The sequence below is a fragment of the Meleagris gallopavo genome, chromosome 3, assembly GCF_905368555.1.
Source record: "Meleagris gallopavo chromosome 3, MGAL_WU_HG_1.1, whole genome shotgun sequence".
Classification (NCBI taxonomy): domain Eukaryota; kingdom Metazoa; phylum Chordata; class Aves; order Galliformes; family Phasianidae; genus Meleagris; species Meleagris gallopavo.
This window is the reverse complement of record NC_139406.1, coordinates 56,777,096-56,796,553: the sequence shown is the minus strand read 5'-3', so window position 1 is coordinate 56,796,553 and position 19,458 is coordinate 56,777,096. Positions and strand designations below refer to the sequence as shown.

The 19,458-nt window shown below is 41.0% G+C and overlaps 1 protein-coding gene across 4 annotated transcripts; it reads left to right on the top strand.

Annotated features, from left to right (window-relative positions):
• Positions 1 to 5,896: 5,896 nt before the first annotated feature.
• SDR16C5 (short chain dehydrogenase/reductase family 16C member 5) lies at positions 5,897 to 18,835 on the top strand. 4 transcript variants are annotated; one of them, XM_003205063.5, is made up of 7 exons: positions 5,897 to 6,067; positions 8,731 to 9,074; positions 13,682 to 13,813; positions 14,799 to 14,898; positions 15,921 to 16,065; positions 16,617 to 16,742; positions 17,237 to 18,835. In XM_003205063.5, exons 2-7 carry the CDS (start codon positions 8,754 to 8,756, stop codon positions 17,328 to 17,330), a joined length of 918 nt encoding a protein of 305 aa, XP_003205111.1. In that variant the 5' UTR covers positions 5,897 to 6,067; positions 8,731 to 8,753; the 3' UTR covers positions 17,331 to 18,835. The 4 variants fall into 4 exon arrangements, with proteins under 4 accessions (XP_003205111.1, XP_085077272.1, XP_010707255.2 ...); XM_085221146.1 differs by lacking the exon at positions 5,897 to 6,067 and adding an exon at positions 6,194 to 6,378 and having other exon boundaries at positions 17,215 to 18,835; XM_010708953.4 differs by lacking the exon at positions 5,897 to 6,067 and adding an exon at positions 6,209 to 6,378.
• The last annotated feature ends 623 nt before the right edge of the window (positions 18,836 to 19,458 follow it).

Genomic DNA, 19,458 nt, shown 5'->3' with positions numbered 1-19,458 from the left:
TTAAGGTTTTCTAGTATAAAATACAATGCAAGAGAAAGGACTACCAAAGCAGCAATGAGTTATTTTCCTTAGGGTTAATGGGCAGTAAAGATCTCCTGGACAAGCTTCATTTCTTCACAGACTTCACTGGTGTAAATGTATTTTAAAATGTGAGATTCTGTATACTGTTGCTCTTTGTTGCTGTGATACCACATGCATCTTTGTCATCTAATGACATGACATTCAGTTGCAGGCATAAAAATTGGGTATAGGCAATAAAGCCAGAAATGAAGTATAAAAACATTGAATATTTTAAATATGAAACTTATATATAATACATGTGAATACACCAACTTAATGCAGGAAAAAATATACTAACAAATCAGTGGATGCATTTCAAACAAATGCAAGCAAACAGATGTAACAAAATAATGTGGAAATATTGTAATTAACATACACTGAAATGTAGTATAACTTATGAAAGGCTTGGGAAATGTGTCTAAAAGAGCTGTGTAGATTTTTTTTCCTGCTTTAATTTAATTTTGTCCTTATGATCAACATAACACTATATAGGTCAGTAGCTGTTAGAAGAGCATAAGTCTTGCATGCAAATCATCCTTTTGGTTTTCATCAGAATTTTACAACATAATAGCACTACTTGCACTGCACTGCACGTAGCATCATGTATACCACGTAGTGTGTGTACCTCCAAGGCACTTTCTGCGTGTGAAATCCACCTGGTGGAAATCAGGCCTGAATTCTTCAGGGTGACTGGACGAGGACAGGCTCTGCTCAGTGATGTGTTCTGATAGAAAGTTAGGGAGGTAGGGGCTGTGACAAGGAGCAGGACAAGAAGTAATGGGCTGAAACTCAAGCATGAGATGTTCCATACTGACATGCAGAAGAACTTCTTTATGGTAAGGGTGATGGAGCATTTGATCAGGCTGCCCAGAGAGGTTGTGGAATCTCCTTCTATGGAGATATTCAAGACTCATCTGGATGCCTACCTTCATGACCTGTGGAGGGGTGCCTGCTTTTGGAGCAGCGTTGGACTTCATGATCTCTTGAGGTCCCTTCCAACCCCTGCGATTCTGTGATTCTGTAACTGCTCCATTCAAATGAACTATTAAGAGGCTACAAAAATCTGAATCTGTAGAAGTGGGAAACTGACATTTGAATTTGAACAAAAACTGGCAAATGCAAGGGTGATTTAAACTCTGCTTCCTCAGAAAACAGGTTTGGTACTCTCCTGAAATAACCAGGGGTGCACTGTGAAACTTCATCTGAGGCAGAATACTCCTGTGAATGTTGTTCAATGTTTGTTGTAATCACTGTTAATGAATTGACATTTTCCCTGACACAGCTTCTACCTGTTGATTTTCTGTTCAGCTGAAGAGCTTAGCAATTACAAAGTGATGGAAAAAAAGAGAAGTTAAAATCCAAAAGCATGAATCCTGCATTTTTCTTCAATTTACAGGCCATCAATTAAGGCAGCGCCCTTTACTCCTCTCAAAACCTTTTGCAGTATTATCTCAACCTTTGGGATACATGCAATCCAAACTTGACCATCAAGATGCACAAGCATATTCTTATTTTCACAACATTTCTTTGAGAGAATGAGAGGGTGCTTTTTATTGAGAGGCAAAAAAACCCTTGATGCTTAGTAATCACCTCAGCTGGTATCTAAGAGATTACTGCATAGAAATTATTTCCTCAAGGCCAATAGAAAAAAAGGAATGGAAGAATGAGAGGAAGGGAAGAAAACGGGAGGGGAGGGGGGCAAAAGGGCAAGTTACCTTTTTAATAGTGGTTAATGGCACAAGTATGGAGTGAGACTGAACACTCAGAGAACTGTGCATATCCACCTGTTATAGAGTGCATTAGAATACGTTAAAAGTTCTGTTCCTCACTGCCTCCAGAACTTTGAAAATTTGGAAAAGCAGAGGAGTAAGGGCTAGGTTTGACACAGAATCATTATAACTTTCATCCTTCATGTTTTCTTCTCCCCTACCATTTGTGCCACACATAGCCCCTACCTCCCTGACTTTCTGAAAAAAAGCCCAGCTGAGGAACTCATCACAGCCTCACCTGGAGTTTTCCTTACAGTATGTGGAGTTTTAAATTAGTTCTTTGAGTGGTTGTAGCCTGCTGCTCCCATTCCAATTTCTCCATCAGTCCCTGCTTATTCCCTTATTAGAACACACTCTCCCACCCACTGCTTTTGTACATACTCAATTAATTAAAAACTTGCTAACTTTTCTTCTTGTTAGCTGGCCATCAACAGCGCTGCTTCATTTCCCAGCATCACTGCAGACCTGATCTCTTTTGCTAATTCTGCTTCCCTGCTGAGCCTCTTGTATTTTCATGTCAGAAACCTTGCATTACTCTTCATCAGGAAAAAACTTTTTCAAGTCTCAAATGGTGGAAAGATGCTTTATTCTATTATATTCTGTTAAACACTCAAAATTAGATTATTATGAATTACTTTTTTTTTTTTTTTTTTGGTCATCATCTCCCTTTAAATCCATTCTGACAGTCTATATTATAAATGATGTTTGGCCCAGACTCCCTAACTAACCACTCATGATCTTTTTTTTTTTTTTTGCAGGGATGAGAGAGGTAAGTCCCTTGTGAGATGCTTCCACTTGGAATGCAGGAAGGTTCTCTTAGAAGCAGAGGTACTATGAGGAACATACAGTGCAGACACATAGGAAAGTTTGAAAAAGCAGTGAGCAGGGGCTACATGGCAGCAATCTCTTTGCATCTGACTATGGCATGCTACTGATATCGCTGTTCTTTGTGTATCAACATTATAGCTTGCGTATTACCAAATAATATCCTAATGGATGGATCAGAAAACATGAAGGTGCTAAATGAGAGCCTGGTTTACAACACTTAGGCACGTACCCAATATTTGAGCTCATGCTTTAATACTTCTGTATCACACTAGAATTACTCACACCTTCTGTTTCTTTCATTTCACGGTTCTAGTGAAAGCGAACCAGCTCTGGAGGCAGAGGGAAGCTCAGCCAATGCTGCTTGCTTACTCAAAGGAGCCTTCAGCTGCCACTCCCAGCAATTGCGTGCAATAACCTCTTTGGCACCAATAATCTGAACACCTGAGTAGTCAGAGAGGACCACAGTGTGCCAATTCCATTGCCAGAGCAGTGAGTTAAATAAAGTACAGCAACCCTGGCTTCAAAGAAGTGACGCTACTGTCATTCATTTCTATAATGTGAAGTGAGGGTGGGCAGCAGCAGGGCTAGGTACATAAGGCAAGAGGAACCCTCTTGTCCCACATCATTCAGGGCTCTGCAGATTTGATAAAGGAATTTTAAAAGGTATTTGGAGCGTTCTCCTGAGAAGGTGGGAAGTGTGGTTTTAAGCCCTTTGCACCATCATTGTCATAACTCTGCATAACGGAGACTGGCACACTTTTCCGTGACTGAGAGACATACAGCACTTCTACCACTCACAAACATCAGCTACTCACAAGAGCTGATTTAGTCACCTACATCCACAGTGAGCAGCTGAACTTTGGCACTGCAGACATACACAGCAGGTATTCCTGTCTGGGTGAAGGTCATATTGCTAGCATATTCCACTACTTCACTTAAACAGCTGCAGTAGGTGGGGAATAATCAATGGTTTAACAGCAAACATTTAACACTTTTTGAGTGCTCTTATAAAAAAAAAAATTAAAAGAATAAGAAGAGTGCTTTTGAAAGAATATGGCTTGAGCAAGTCAGGTTGTTGTTCTGTGCTGAGGCAAGGCTGGGTGTCCTAGTCAGTGTGCAGTTGCATTTATCTAGCTTAGGCCAACCCTTATTCTGTTTACTTAATCCTCATTTATTGTGACATACTGATAATCAAAATTAAAAGGTGAAGTCAACATTAATGTAATAAAGACTACCATAGCTTTGCATGAGGCTTATAAAACAATTAATTGTGCACCTGATTATGTGGCTCCACTAGCAGCACCACTATCTACTCTATAGCAAACACCAAGAGCTTTATGGGAATTCATGTTGGCCAAAATAGAGACACCCTTGAAAACAATTAACAGTTGCAGGACACTTAAGTAGCATGAGTATAGACAAGGCAAACCTCTTACAAAGTCACTCCAACTTATTTCTGTGACCTTGGAATAAACTTGGGATCCTTTGAACACGCACAGAGTGGTGTAACACACCTTGCACCAACCACACCAGTCGAGTACGGCTCTGGAGTTTTGCCAGCATTTGCAATTTGGTCTAGAAATTATGTGTGGCATAAGGGAGGCATCTACATCTGACACAGATGAAAGCAGTTCAATTTCTGGACTTGAATCAAGATTGACAATTCTACTTGGGTCTGCTCCAACCCCAAACCATGGAAAATGGTAATTTGGCAGTCCTGAAAAAGGTAACTTCAAGGCTAAACTTTAACTCTTCATCATGTAGATAAGCAATCTGGAGACATTCAGACATTTCAGTGAGTTTTACTTCAGTGACTTTATTATTTACTTTACAAAACCTGGGAAAGGAGGCAAGAATCCATATTTCTAGCTTTCCACTCCTATCAGAAGGTCAGGCTCAATGTTAAATACTACTAATTTGCAAGCACTACTACAAAGCACATATTTTATTTAAACATTTTTGAAAATTAAATGAATGGTTTTCCACACTTCCTTGTTTCAAATGAACCACTGCAAACAATACAATCCACAAAGAAAGTCGCAGCCAAAACCAAATTTCATCAATGTTACTGTTTGGCTATCATCAGCCTCCTGGATTTACTTTATTATTACAATAAAACATTAACTCAGCAGAATATTCTAATTCAGCAAATACTTTCCCTTCTGTGAGCTGATCCCGGGGGTTCAGCACTGCCTATACCGTAAAAAGGCTGGACCCTGACCCAGCATTACATACCTGAAAGAAAAGAACTTTTGACCCCTTTCAACAGTCCTTCAAGTAGAGCAGGTTGTGAAAGCAGGAAAGGTATTTATTTAAACAGCACAGCAGCTTCCAAACCCCGGCTCTTTGTGACCACAGGGTGCCATTTGTTCCCAGGCGGGCAAGCAAAGCAACCTGTTCGTGCTAGTATGTACCACAGCACTCCCTCCATCCCCTCTTGAAAACAGTCCTTCAAACAGAGCTGTGAACATTTATTTGGAGAACATGGGTCACACCTCAGATTTTCTAAGTTGCCCTGAGACACGTTATTAATAGTAAATACAGCCCAGCAATTAGGCAGTATAACGAACCCAGCGCTTCATAAGGGAGCGACTACCTAACACAGCAGGCAGGAAGCGAAGGCTCAGAAAGCTGCGTGCTCTGCGATTCACAGGAGTGTAACAGCAGCGTAGACGTACCACTCGGGAAGGAGGGACACGAAGGATCCGAGTGCCCAGGAAATGCCTTCAGGGCTATTTTTTTCCGGCGGCACTAAGTACCCTATATTCACAGACCTTCTCTGAAGTTGCGAGCATTCAGAGTTCTCTTGTCTAAGGGCGAGCGCGAGGTGAAAACAAAAGCTGCTCCAAAGCGCTGCTGCTCTGAAGGAAGAGACCACCCAGAGTAAACACAGGGCACCGAGTCAGCAAACTCAGACCATCCTTAACGTTTTTATGAGACAACTACAGCGCGTTTGGGAAGCCCAGGCATCCTCCATTCACTGGAACCCGCCCGGGGAGCTCTCACCCCGGCGCAGCTCACTGATGGTGCCACCTCCTCACGCTCCCCCGTGCCGTCTCCGCGCACCAGCTACCGTCTCACAGAATGCCGCCCCTTCCTCACGCAAACTTCACCTGACGAGCTGCCCCAGATCCCACACAGCCCTACAGCTGTGCACAAGGCACGGAAGACCATCCCTGCCCGGCCTGCCACGGGCTCCGACCCGGCCGGACTCGCTCCCCCCGCCGCCGACCCGCGGCCCTTCCGGCCCGCCCCCCGGTATCCGGTCAGCCCCGCTCCGGGGCGGGCTGCGGTATAAAGGCCGGGCTCGGCCTATAGCCCCGTTCCCTATGTCGCACTTCCTTCGCTGTACGCGGCCTCTCTGGTCCCTCAGGCGGAGTTGCTTTCATTCTTCAGCCCGGCGAGCGGAGGTACCGGGGTTCTGCGGAGGGACGCTGGCGTGTTGCCCCATGGGTGCTGGGCTCCCGGGGGCTGGCGGTGCTCAGCGCTGGGAGGAGGCGGCGAGCCGCTCCCTGCTGCTCCGAGCCGTCTGTGGGCTGGATTCTGATGTTAGAGGGTGGGCTGGGGTGGACGGACGGGAGGGTCAGGGCAGTGCGGCATCTTCCAGGGAAGGCACTGCCTGCCAGTCTCCTCGTCTCGGCTCACGGCACCGCTGCGTGTGCCGGAGTTCGCTGCCCTCTGGATGTAGCGAGCGAATGCGTGCCTGCCGGCATCTGCTCAGGTGATTGTATCATCAGTTTTTTAACGCTTTCTCTATTAGCGGTGTATTAGAGCAACACAGAGTAAAGGCAGCTTTAAAAAAAAAAAAAAAAGAGGCTGATTTTTTTAATGCATTCTGATAGTGATAGGATGGGAGGAATGGCTTTTAATTACAAGAGGGGAAACTCAGGTTAGATAGTAGCAAGAAATCCTTTACACAGTGAGGCCCTGGCACAGCTGCCCTGAGAAGCTGTGGTGTCCCATCCCTGGAGGTACTCAAAGCCAGGTTGGACGGGTTCCTGGGTAGCTGAGCTGGTGGGGAGCAGCCCTGACCACGGCAGGACTGGATGGGCTTTAAGGTCCCTTCCAACTCAAGGTGCTCCATGATAGTAGTCTCAGTTCTGTCCTTGAAGCTTGTGGACACTAGAAGTCTGCAGGGGCTGCTCAGCTGACAGCATCAGAACCTGCATATACAAGTCTGTTTTGGAAACTCTCTGTGGCTGGAAAGCAATCTGACTGATAAGCTGTTGTGAAACCTCTTGAGACTTTGCTACTGCACAGAAGCCCTTCGTACTGATGTGAGAGGGAGGGGGAGAGGTATTAAAAGCAATGTGTGTCACCAGAATGACTGGTGAGGAAATGCAGGAATCTGCTTGTCCTATGTGTGCCAAAGGTATCTGTGGCTCATTCACGTGTAAATCTATTCCCACTCATGTGCTCCTAGTTACGGCTGTCAGGCTGCTGTCAGAGCAGCCCTGTGCTGTGAGTTGGCAGAACAGGGCTGTGGGCCAGGCACGGGTAGGCTAAGGGATGCACAGCAGAGGGAAGTGGTAAGCATCTCAGTGAGGGGTGTGGAGTTTGATAACCCCTATACCTAAACCAATTCTACTTCCCCAAGAGAAAATGAGTCCTCCTCTGAGCTCTAGCATGTCTCTGCCCTGTAAAAGCCTGATACCTGATTATATCACTTACTAAATTGCTGATACACTCGAAACTGGTTTTAGATGAAACAGAATATTATATTCAGAAGGCTGTTACCTCCCTTGTGTTTTCTGTAGGGATTAAGGACTGTTTTGCAGCTCTCTGTAACATTCGTATCTGCTCTGGAGATACCAATCTCCTTTCATGCCAGTAAAGTATGTTACCTTTCACCCTTCTAAATTAACTTAGTGAAGTTAAACTCTGTAGCTGCATCTGCTCTGAAGACTTCCTACTTCTGTTTTAGACACAGCAAATAAATTGTAACAAAAAAAATGTTGGTTTTGGTACATGTGAAGTTTAGTAACTTTAGTAACAATTCTCCCATCTAATTCTACCTTGGCTCAGATCTGTCATAGCTCTGCAGATGTGAGAGTCTACTGCAGGTAAAATCACTGCAGTATCTATGAAAATATTGCACTGTAAGAAATACTTAAATCAGTTTTACTGCCTTTTCTGTGCTAGAACTTCTGTGTATACTTTGCACCATTTGAAAGGGAATTAGGAAGAGAAAGAGGAACTTGTTTCCTGACCTACTTTGCTTTTTGACAAATGTTTTTCTGTTACCAGAATTGGTATGGAAACCAGTCCTAATGCTTGCACTGTAAAGCCTTCTGAACTAACTCGCTCTGATCTTGCAGTTGTCTGTTCCTTCCCAGGTATTGAGATGTTTGCCATGTACCAACATGTAAATTAAAATGCTACATTTTGCGAACTTTGCTCAGAGCTGCAGAGATATAAATAACTTATCTTTAAGCAATTGTCAAACATGAGTATGTACCTAGATACCAGTGTTAACGAAGATGTGATTGAATCAGGCACTTAGTGCTAAAAGCTGAGGTGTAAGCACTGGTAAGCTGTGCCTTTAGCTCAAAAGGAAAATATTAATCTTTTGCACCATAACTAAGTCAAAGATAAAAGCCCACCTTGCCCAAGGGCATGCTTCTTGTGTAGCATTCATATGCTGGGGAATGGACTTAGATGCCTGCTCTGAGTTACTGTGATGAGTATGAATTGTGTAGGTAAACACATACTTGTGACTCAAGCCTGCTGATTTGTAATTGCCATGCATTTTGGCTTCAGATGTTGGAAGGGCAACTGCTGCCTTTTTTAAGGTGTCTATATTCTGTTGGAGCGGAGGTGGAAAGCCATGATGTGAAGGGCGGAGAATTTCCAAAGCAACTATTTCTTCCCTCTCCCGAATGACAAATCTCTTGCATTTCTGGAAGAGAATAGGAACACCCTTGAGACAATATAGAAACAGAATAGGTGAGTCAAGACATGCAGATGTAAGCCCATGTACTCTCTAGGCTGCTTCTGAGTTCAAAATACTTAGAATAGATTGGAAAATGCTTTTCTGTTTGGAAATGTTGATGTTTGCATTCTCTTCAATCAGATATCAGAAAAAAAAGCCTCAAGATGAACTTCTTCCTGGAGCTGCTCAAAGTCATTGGACTTTCAACGTATTACATGTTGGAATCACTGGTGTTTTTGTTTGTGCCTAAACGTAAGAAGAATGTGAGTGGTGAAATAGTATTAATAACAGGAGCAGGAAGTGGAATTGGAAGACTCTTATCCTTAAAATTTGCCAAACTTGGAGCCACACTGGTTCTTTGGGACATTAATCAAGACGGACTCCAGGAGACGTGTAGACTGGCTGAAGAAAATGGAGCCGTAAGAATACATTCTTACATCTGTGACTGCAGCAAAAGGCAGGAAGTCTACAGAGTAGCAGATCAGGTAAAGTATCTCACTTGCAGCTCTGACACTATTCTGAGGTGTTGGTGATGTGTGATACGCTTTAGCCATGTGGAGTCAAGAAAATATTTCATTTGATTTATTGCATATACTACCAGTTTTAAGAATACCGATTTTTAGAGTTGATTTTTGTACCTTTGTCCTTTACAAATAAAAGGAGCTGGTTCTCTTTCAATGACAAATTTCAGCTGAGCGGCTTTGCATTTGTGCAGCACTTGCTGGTGAAGTACACGAAGACATCTTATTGAAATTAAAGCAGTATTTCAAGTTCTAGAAACATTTTACAAAAAGTAAACCCTGAAGATTGTACCTTGTGAAAAGGATTAATGACTTAGATCAATTTAGGTAGATCTCTAGCTGTGAATAGACTTTTGCAGGCGCACATGAATGGAATTAATAAATATAACTTGAAGGCTTCGTTAGTATGCTTTCTAAAGAGCTTTGTAAATACAGCTTGTGGTTAGGTATCTTGGGCAGGACTTGTAGAAGTGCCAAAAGCTAGAATTGCCTAACAGTTTCCATTATAACAACCTGCTCTCATTTGCTTAAAATGTTGCTAAACTTAAATGCAGTTCTAAGGACCTGAGGGCTGACGCTTCAGTACCATGGAGAAAAGCAGCAGAAGAACCTTTCTGGCCAAGCACAGAGGATATGGCTATGTGTGTAGTATAGACTAAGGATGATGAAAATGGGGAGATGGGAGCAAGAAGGTGGTAAAGGAGTCTTGTAACCACACAGTGCAGGATTCCTCACTTTACAATATTCTGTCAGAAGTTTACTAACAGCTGAACCACAGGGAAGAAAACAGACTACCACTACTGTTATGTTAGATATAGCATGTCCTTCTGGCAGCTGATGTAGAACCACACTGAAAGTGTACTTATTAGCAGCAAGACCTTAGTATTAATTGGTCTTGATGCTGCTATTTAGTACTGTGTAATAGATCCTGTCTCAGTGTGCTGCCTCAGTCTTTGCAAAGTGAGACAGAACTGTTCCAGAGTATTTTTTCTCCAGTGGTTCAGCTACACACAGATTAACTTGGAATGGTGCAAGATGATAGTGAACTAAATGCATGTAGGCAGTATGGAATGTTGTTTTGCATGGTCTATTTTCTGGAATCTCGATGTCAAAATGAAATGCAAGTGATCCTTAACTACCTGCTTTGGGTACTTCATCAGCCACACAGAAATCAGAAAACATTTCAGTAGGAAGAAAAACAAAGAGTGCTGGGTGTGTGGTATTCTTATGAATTTCCTATGCCAACAAAGACAGCTTTTGGTGCTGAAAGCTACGGCTTAAGATGTGTTCTAAGTGTCCCTGTTGCATCACCACCCCCGAAAGGAATGTGGCCTTCTCTGACTTAAATCCCTAGCTTAACATTAGGCATTTGGGGTTTTGAAAGAGGGAAGTAACTTTTATGGGTTTTTGATCTCCTATTTGGGAGGAAACAGCCCTTTCCTCATTATCAGATTATGAATTGCATATGGGCTCACACTTGCTTCAAGATCCTCTTGCATGTTACTGCTTTGCTTATGCTCTATTTTGATTTTTGTTGTTACTGATTGCTTGTCAACATGACAGTTTCTACTTTTGTATGAATCTTCTTTGCTTTTGCTCCCCTGCACAGCAGAAGCAAGTTTCTCAGTGATATTTTTGTGCTCACTAATACACATCCAGTGCCACTTTTCCCACCTCGTAGGAAGTTATGGGAGATGGTCTTTGCCCACGTAAGTCAGGCACTCTGGGATGCTCTCTGTGATTCACAGAACTACAGCCAAACTTCTATATGTAAAGTTATAAGTGAAATGCAGCAACAAACAGGAAAGGGTGCTCATGCTTGATAAAGGCGCTTAACCAGGTCAGCCGTTTGCATAATGCTCAGCTTACTTAGGCCTAAAACAAACACCTGGAGTATCCTTTCCTGCTCTGCTTAATGGAGAGGCTTATAATTCTGGAAAGATGACATTCCCTCCCCCATTAATTAGAATACCTCAGTAAAGGTGTTCTGTTCTGAGAGAAGAATATGGAAGCCTGGTCTGAGCGTGTTGGCTCTCTGTCTTACATGGGGTAGCTGTGAGGAGGGAACTAGAACAGCCAGTTGTGTGAGCAAGGAGCTGTCACATCTAGTTAGTAGTTGTTGAACAGCTGAAGTGTATGGGTTGCATCAAGGCACTCGAGTCTGCTTTGAATGCTATCTGAAGTGCGAATGTATTTTGCAAAGCTTGGTAGAGACAGGAATAAAGGAAGAGGTTGCTTAGGATTTTACCCCTAGTAAGAAATTGAATTATTGAGGCTCTGTTATTTGCTGCCTTCTCACAGTATTTTCATCTTCACCTTACGAGGAATGCCCCAGGTCCCACCTTATGAACATCCCCCAGCTCTGTCCATGCTTGTGCATGCGAAAGCAGCATGACTGCTCATTCAGGTATTTATTTGCCCCAAAGCAGGGCAGGCCTGGGGAGAGAGTCTGTGCTTCCAGGTTTGCAAAGATCATCAGATGTGAGGAAGTACTACTGCATCATTTGCCAATGATTCCAGGTTTCCCTGAGTTCCCACAGTTGTTAACATGTGATGGGGCTGTGTGCTCCTGTTAGTGACTGGACCAACTTGTCCAAGGCTGCATGCAGAGGTTATGTAGCACTGCTCCAGGAATACTGAATTATCTGATGGCCCTCTGGGAGGGGTATGACTGAGGTAGAAGGGGGGCTTTGGCTTATAGAGTGAAATAAAAGCTATTCCATATAATTCTAAGAAGACTGTTGCTTTTGTTTTTGTTTTTTAATCCATACCTTTTAACAAACATGGGGAATATTGAAATAAGTTCAGAGACAATGAGGTTGTTAAAGGGATAAGCATCATTTAAACCCTTACTCTTAGGCAAGCTATTCTGTGTGGTCTCCTCGTGCTCTGTTCAGTTGCTGTATTTGTACATAGGGCATAGGGCATCTCATTGAGAAATGAGTTTCCTATGATCTGGAACTTGATGGCCATGGGGCATAAGAAGAAGGTGCTTTTTCTAAGCTACTCACCAGCAGAGTTTTAGCACTTGATCTGGAAGCTACAAATTAAACAAAAATAGGGAACTTGTCTCCTGTTTCCTGGATAGCAGAGAATGAGCTATACTTGAAATACCTTACTAAATATTTTAATTCTCCTTCTATGAAAGCTAGTACAATATCTTGATGATATCAGCTTGCCTGTAGCTGTTCCGTCAGGTTAGTCTATTCTCATTCTGGAGCTGAAATGAGAACTATGCTTCCACTTACTGAGCTAAATTATTTTTTAGCCAACTAATTTTCTGGAGCCATTTCAAAAGGTTTCTGGCTCAGTGTTACAACCAAAGTAAATATTCTAGAAACAAACTGCTTGTCGTGTGCTGCCCCAGAAGGCTCTTGAAGTTTTTGCATTCTGTGAAAGCATGTGTTTTTCACTCTTCCACCTAAACTGTAGATACACAAATTTTAAAAAAACAAAACAAAAACAAACAAACAAAAAACCCCCTTCATTTGGTAAGAGAAACTGCTAAATTCCTGATCCTATGAAGTTGCTTGAAGCAGTCAAGATATTTGAATAAAGGAAAAGGCTGTAATATGGAAAATAATTTTATAAGCTGTCTTTCATGCAGTTTATGCACATGTGGAATACTTCTAATGAAAAATGACTGTTTGCCCATTCTAACCCTGATGTGCTGAGGGAGAGAACTCTGATCCTCAAGAAGGGTGCAAGGAGGCCTGGTTTAACAGGAAAGCTCTTGTGTACACATGAAGGTATGGCTAGTGGAGAAGATGCAATGTAATACTTGCAATTGCATAACGGTGGCAGTCAGAAGAAATGGAACCTGTGGAAAACAGCACAAAGAGCCTTATAATATCTGAAATACCATGATGCTATTAAGTAGCTGCTGTCCTCTATAATGGTAAAGATAAAATCCTAGATTGTTTGGACACAGGCAACTTACGTTACCAGCAGGTAACCCCCTTTTCCTTCTCTTCAGTAGAAGACCAGTGATGTGAAAGCTAGTTTCAGTTCTAAAGCCGTATGGCTTCTGAATACAACTAACTCTGGAATATGTAAGAGGATTTGAGTATAAAGGAAATCTCACAAGTGAGGTTAGTTTTAGCTATTAGTTTAGCTATTATGGCCCTCATGTAGAGTTTGGTGTACTGATTCTGTTTACTTGGCATGAGGATTTGTATACTGTGCCTTGCAACATGGCACAGAAATGGTTCCTAAATACAGAATTGCCTGTTGGTTTTGAGATGGGTCTAATGTAGGAAAGTACTTATATTAGTAAAGGCCTTTGCAGTAGGGATTTATCTGGAACAGTCGCAGTGAGAGCCATAGTTCTCTGAAAGCAGATACCTACTTGGGAGCTGTGAGCTGCTGGGCTCCAAAGTCCAGGAGTGAGCTCAGAACTAAATAGGCATCAAGTGGGAAAGTGTAAGAACCCACAGTATTTGGATCTGTAACGAGCACAATACATTCAGTTTGGTTGAGATGTCACTTCTATTTCTTAAATTCCTATGTATAAAATTTGGAAAGCGTGTTTCATATTTATTGCATAATAATCTCAAGACTTTTTGTTGTAGGTTAAAAAAGAAGTTGGTGATGTCAGCATCCTAGTCAACAATGCTGGCATTGTAACTGGAAGGAGCTTTATTGAATCTCCAGATTCACTTGTGGAAAAAACTATGGAAGTGAACACAATGGCACACTTTTGGGTAATGCTGTACTTGTACATACACACATAAACATCCTCCTAGCATGTTTTCAGAATTAATTTTGCCATTTGGAATTGAGTAAAGTATGCAGAAGTTGAGTCAGAAATGATACAAGAAATTATTTTCTATGCCTTGGAGTATGTGAAATAAAAAAGGGTGAAGAATGGATCCTTTAGGAACTTCTAGGTAGGTAAATGAGAGAAAAACTGCTTAGCATTTAGAAATGCTTTTAAGAACTGAAGTTTGTCATTCTGCTAAATTCTTAACCTAATCAGATACTATATCTCTCGATATTCGCTGATGTCAAACAGGTCCAGTTTAGAAGTTGCTGCTCTAGCAACAGAAGTGTTGAATTCTATTATTGTTCTAGTTACTTTGTGGTTATGATAGTGATAGTAAGGAATACCATATGTCCAGTCAGCGTTCTTATACCAAGTAAGTGGGGCTTTTGTCCAAAATGAGCAACTTAATGTGCTTTTCCTCCTTTCAAGGAAGAAGGGCCATCTATGCTGTGTTCTTACCACAAAGAATTGTAAATGAGACATTAAAACATGCTTCAGTTTCTTCATAAATAAATTTAACCACAAAGGTTAAGTAAACTTAGTTAGAAGGAAGATGTGAAATTCAAATTTTTGCCATTTTGCAAAATTTGTAGGGAGTCTTCAATTTTCATTTGAAACAACATAGTGCTGAGCTTTAAGGTAAAAGCAGGTTTACAGCTAGCTGAAGCTGGGTTTTTTTGCTTTCAGCAAGTTGGCATCTGTCTACAGTGTTGAGAAAATGGGACTGGTTGGACATGGAACATCCCAGCTTAGTTTAGTGTTCAAACAACAAATTCCTATTTTTTTCCCCTCTCTTGTATAATAGTTGGGAAGTTCTCACTGAAAACGCAGACAGAATTTCTCTACAAATAACACCTTTGGAATATTATAGCAAGTATTTCACTTACTAAAATGTTTCATTGCAACTCTGACTTACGTTGCAGACTTATAAAGCCTTCCTTCCAGCAATGATAGCCTCTAACCATGGACACTTGGTTAGCATTGCAAGCTCAGCAGGACTGATTGGAGTCAACCGTCTTGCAGGTAGGGTATTAAAGCTGATGTTTGTTTAGTTAAACCAATTAGTTTGATTTAAACCCAGCAATCTACACTCATGAAAAAAGTCCTAACTTTCAGTCTCTGGGTTGCTGTATATAAGTAAAGCAAATAGTGATATTTTCAAACCAGCTGACCTTAGACATTTTGTTGAAAAAGTTTTCCAGATGCTCAGCAGTGCTGTGAAACAGGCTTTTCTAGCAAGGCAGTAAGAGGATCCAGGAGCTTCATATGGAACTTTGAAAACTGAGAACTTGTGTGTTATTGAAGTTGACCTACAGACACTTGGTGACATACAGGCAACTTTCTTTGCAGATATGTTCTCAAGCTATGCAGTGTCCTGTATGGACTTCCCTAACTCAAACTGTTACTAAAATCCAATTTGGTACAGTGGTAGATGCACAGTATCTCATTTTGCATTCTCTGCCATTCATTGAGGAGAACCTACTTGGTGTTGAGATTGCAGGAATTCCTTCTGAGTTTGCTGTAAAGTGCATGCAAATGAGGAAGTGGTGTAACAGTAGAAGAAATCTAGCTTCAAAACAGTGATAATGAAAACAAATAGAGCTGCAAGCTGAAAGCACTTTAGAAAATCTTGAAATCCTAAGTTTGAGGCTGAAGAAACAGGTTTAATGAAATTATCTTTTCATGCCAGTCCTGTTAGCAGATTAGTGACTAGGAAGGTGATAGCAGAGATGTGATGAGAAACTCTCTTGCTGCCAGTCTATACCAACAGCTGATTTAGAAGAGGGAAAGTAAAAGAATGAGTCACATCAAAAGCAAGCTTTATTAGTAGCCTATGAAATTGCTTCTTACTCAGTTTTATTACGGGATAGTAATTTCCTGGAGGTAGTGCATGTATATCGTATCTATACCATCTGTAGTGCTGCTGTTTATTTACTGAAGCATAGCGTTGTCCCTTTTCTCTGAAAAAACTGGGACTCACTTTTTTAGTAAGGTTTGATAAATTAAAACGTTTAACTGCAATTACTGTTATATTTGTTTTACAGATTACTGCGCAAGTAAGTTTGCGGCCGTTGGTTTTGCAGAGTCCATTAGTTTAGAGATGAAAGTTCTGGGAAAGACTGGTGTTAAAACCACAACTGTGTGTCCTTACTTCATAAACACGGGGATGTTTGATGGCTGCAGTACCAAGTGAGTAAGCTTCTGTGGTGATGTTATGCAATTTGAACATGTGGTCTTGTTTCTTTTATGACACTTAGAAGCTAGACTTTGCCCTGCTTGTGTTGTTTTAGGGCCTCTCAAGGATGATATGCTATCTAGTGACTAGGCAATGTATGTGGCAAAGCTTTCAATACTTTAGTATTCATTTACGCTGAAACATGAAACGTAATTGATGCCCTTTCCCCTATTTCATTCCTTTGTGGAAGTCAAATGCTTCAGTTGTCCTGTCTGGTTTCCTTCATTCACCTCCTGAAGTCACTGGCATAGCTTTGCTCAGTGCACTTATAAAATTACAAAATTCAGAAGCCAAATAAAAGTCTAGAGTGTTTTAATACATGACTCTCTTGTGAGGGAGACAAAGGAAAAATAACAACAACCCCTCTCCCTCTTTAGGGTAACATAAAAAAGGTTTGCTGCTTCTTATGATATTTCTCTTTTAACTATCTGCAAAAATTGATACCTTCTTGAGTAAAATGTCAATCTAAAGAAATCTGTATTAAAATAAACATCTTCCCTTCTAGGTGGCCGCTTCTACTCCCCATTTTAGACCCAGACTACGTGGCTGAAAAAATAATGACTGCTATTCGACGAGACCAAGCAATTTTGGTACTACCACGCAGTTTGTATTTCTTCTTTGCTTTGAAAAAGTAAGTTGTGTTCTTCCTTCCTTACCTCACTCTTTTTTCTATCTAAGCTGAAAATGTTTTGACTAAAAACACAAACCAGACTATTCCTGTATAGTGTGAATGCTCATTCAGTTCTCCACATTTCTGGAGTTTACTTAGTTTCTAGGGGTTGGTTCTACACAAAACAATGTCAGAAATGTGTGACTGGCTTGCTGCCTCTGCTGGGGTGCAGTGTTACTGTGGGCTGTAGAAACTGGGCCTGCTCCTCAGGAAATGCATCACTGGAATCTTTGCCCCAGCATTAGGGCATGTCTGTCTCTTGCAAGCCAGCCTGATGAACTGATCTAAGGCAATGAGTAAGGCAGTAAAATGAGTGTAACCAGTATTTTGTGAGCACTGGTGGAACTATGTAAGAGATTATACTTTCTTTGCAAGTATTAGCCATGTGAAGTGACTTCTGTGATTTCTGTATAAACTACAAAAATCTTCTCAGGTCTGTTTCTTCTACCTTGCAGTATCCTGCCAGTGAAAGTAGGCGTTCTCCTTGCGGACTTTGCTGGAGCCCTCCATTTCATGGATAGCTTCAAAGGCCGCGCGAAGAAGGACTGAAAATTGCACAAAACTCAGCAACTGAAAAGCAGACCTTGTTAAAGGTAGTGCTGGGAAAAGCCTGCTTCTCTAGCAGCTGTGGACTTAAGGTGCCTCTCTTCTACTTAATAACATTTTTAAGGAAATTGATTTTTAATTAGCTCTTAATCAACAGCTTTCACGTGAGCTTTTTTAATCCAACAAACTGTTTTCTTTTTTCCTCATTATGAAAGTAGGAAAATTGAAATACGTTCCTTTGGTAGTATCTGTTATAATGCCTTAAATATCATTCTGCTTCACAAACCAATAATCAGCAGTTTGGGGGGAGATGATCTCAGGAATCACAGATGTGACTATGTGACTATGGATGTCTTGGGGAACAAAAGAATGTAAATGACATTTGTGCTGCTAATTGACTTCTTGTCTAATTTATTTTAAAAGCTAATACTATGCCTGCAACTTTGCAATGAAATCTTTATATCTTATGAGTGCAATATTTTAAGAACAATTTTAACTTTTCATCTCCTATGTAGAGCTTGTAGTTACAAAGCATAATACTACCAGTAGAGATGGGATGTCAAACATCTTGCCAAGCAAGACAACAGAAATACCTTTGCTACTAAAACCAAAGGTATTACATGGTGTAACTGGGGCTCCTCCTGGGACTGTTTCAGAAAGGAATGATGCTGTGTGACTAGTGAATAGGATCACTAGAACTATAGCTTTAGTAACAGCACAGTGTTTTGCTCCTGAATTGGGGAGCAGGCTGTCTTCTATCTACAGAGAATTGTTTTATTTACCTTTGCTCTTAGGACTACCCTCAGGTATGCTGTGGAGGAGGCCTTGTCCTTTTTAACAATGACCACTTACACCCCCTCCTCCCCCCACTTGACTTTCATTAAACCCAAAACATGAAAAGGGAAGATTATATATTATGCTATTTATATATATGCTGGTTAAACCAGTCTCATGTCACAGTATTCCACTGGCAATTGGCAATGCCTACAAACTAAGACTATAACATGCTTTAGCATGAAATTAATCGCAGACAGCACGGAGAAAAGGGTGATGGGGGTTGGACTCAATGATCTCTAAAGGTCCCTTCCAACCCCTACAATTCTGTGATTTAAAAAAAAAAAAAATAAAAAAAAAAAAAATAGAATTGCTTTTCCATGATAGCCTAGAAACTATTGTCATTTTCCTTGCCTATACAATTAATGACGTTTTCACTGATTGAGAAGAGTTTAAGTTAAACTATTTTGTTAATGATGAGCAAGAAACACAGGATCGAACAAGAATGTTAGAAGTAGCTTTACAGTTATGATGGATTGCTGAGAGGTAGAATTCAGACTGATGAAGAAAAAAATTTGTCTCAGTTGTTCTCTCAGATCTTCTTTTTCAGAAATTCTGCTCAGTTTGCAGCTCAATTCAGGAAGTTGAAATTATTAATTAGAAAATATATGCCTATAAATTCCGTCATGTGTACATAGCTCTGTTTGCTAGTAATAAAGTCAATCACCAATTCACCTGTGTGGTGTATGCATGTCTTGCAGGCTCCGTACCTCCTTATATTAACAGGGTCCGTTTTCGCTCTTAATGTGGAGGATCTTTCCTAAGAATGTGTTGGAGAAGAACATCTCCACAAGGACTTTACAGAATCACTGAGTTTGAAAGGTAGCTATACTTAAAGCAAGGTCAATCAGAGTGTTCCTCAGTACTGTCTCCATACTCCAATAGACTTTACAACCACTGTGGGATGGCCTGTTTCAGTATGTGTGACTACACACAGTTTTTTTTTTTAAAAAAAAAAAAAAAAAGCTTATGTGGAATGTGTGTTTTTTTTTTGTTTGTTTTTTTCTTCAGTTTTTGTCCATTACTTCTTGTCCTTTCACTGAATGCCATTAAGAAAAGTCTGGTATAGCTATTTAAAAATTCTGAAGGGAAGAGCCATCTGGAGTGGAGCTGAGGCGGTAGTAAAAATTGTATTGATCACATAAGCAAGATTCATGTCCAGAAATTGAAACTACTTCAGCTGCATGATAGTAATTAATGTTAATTTAGCTACCAAAAAAAATGCATTTTTGAGTGTTTCTTCTCTTTTTTCTGTTCTTGGTCTCTTTAACAAGCAATTTCTTTAAGCAGGATTATT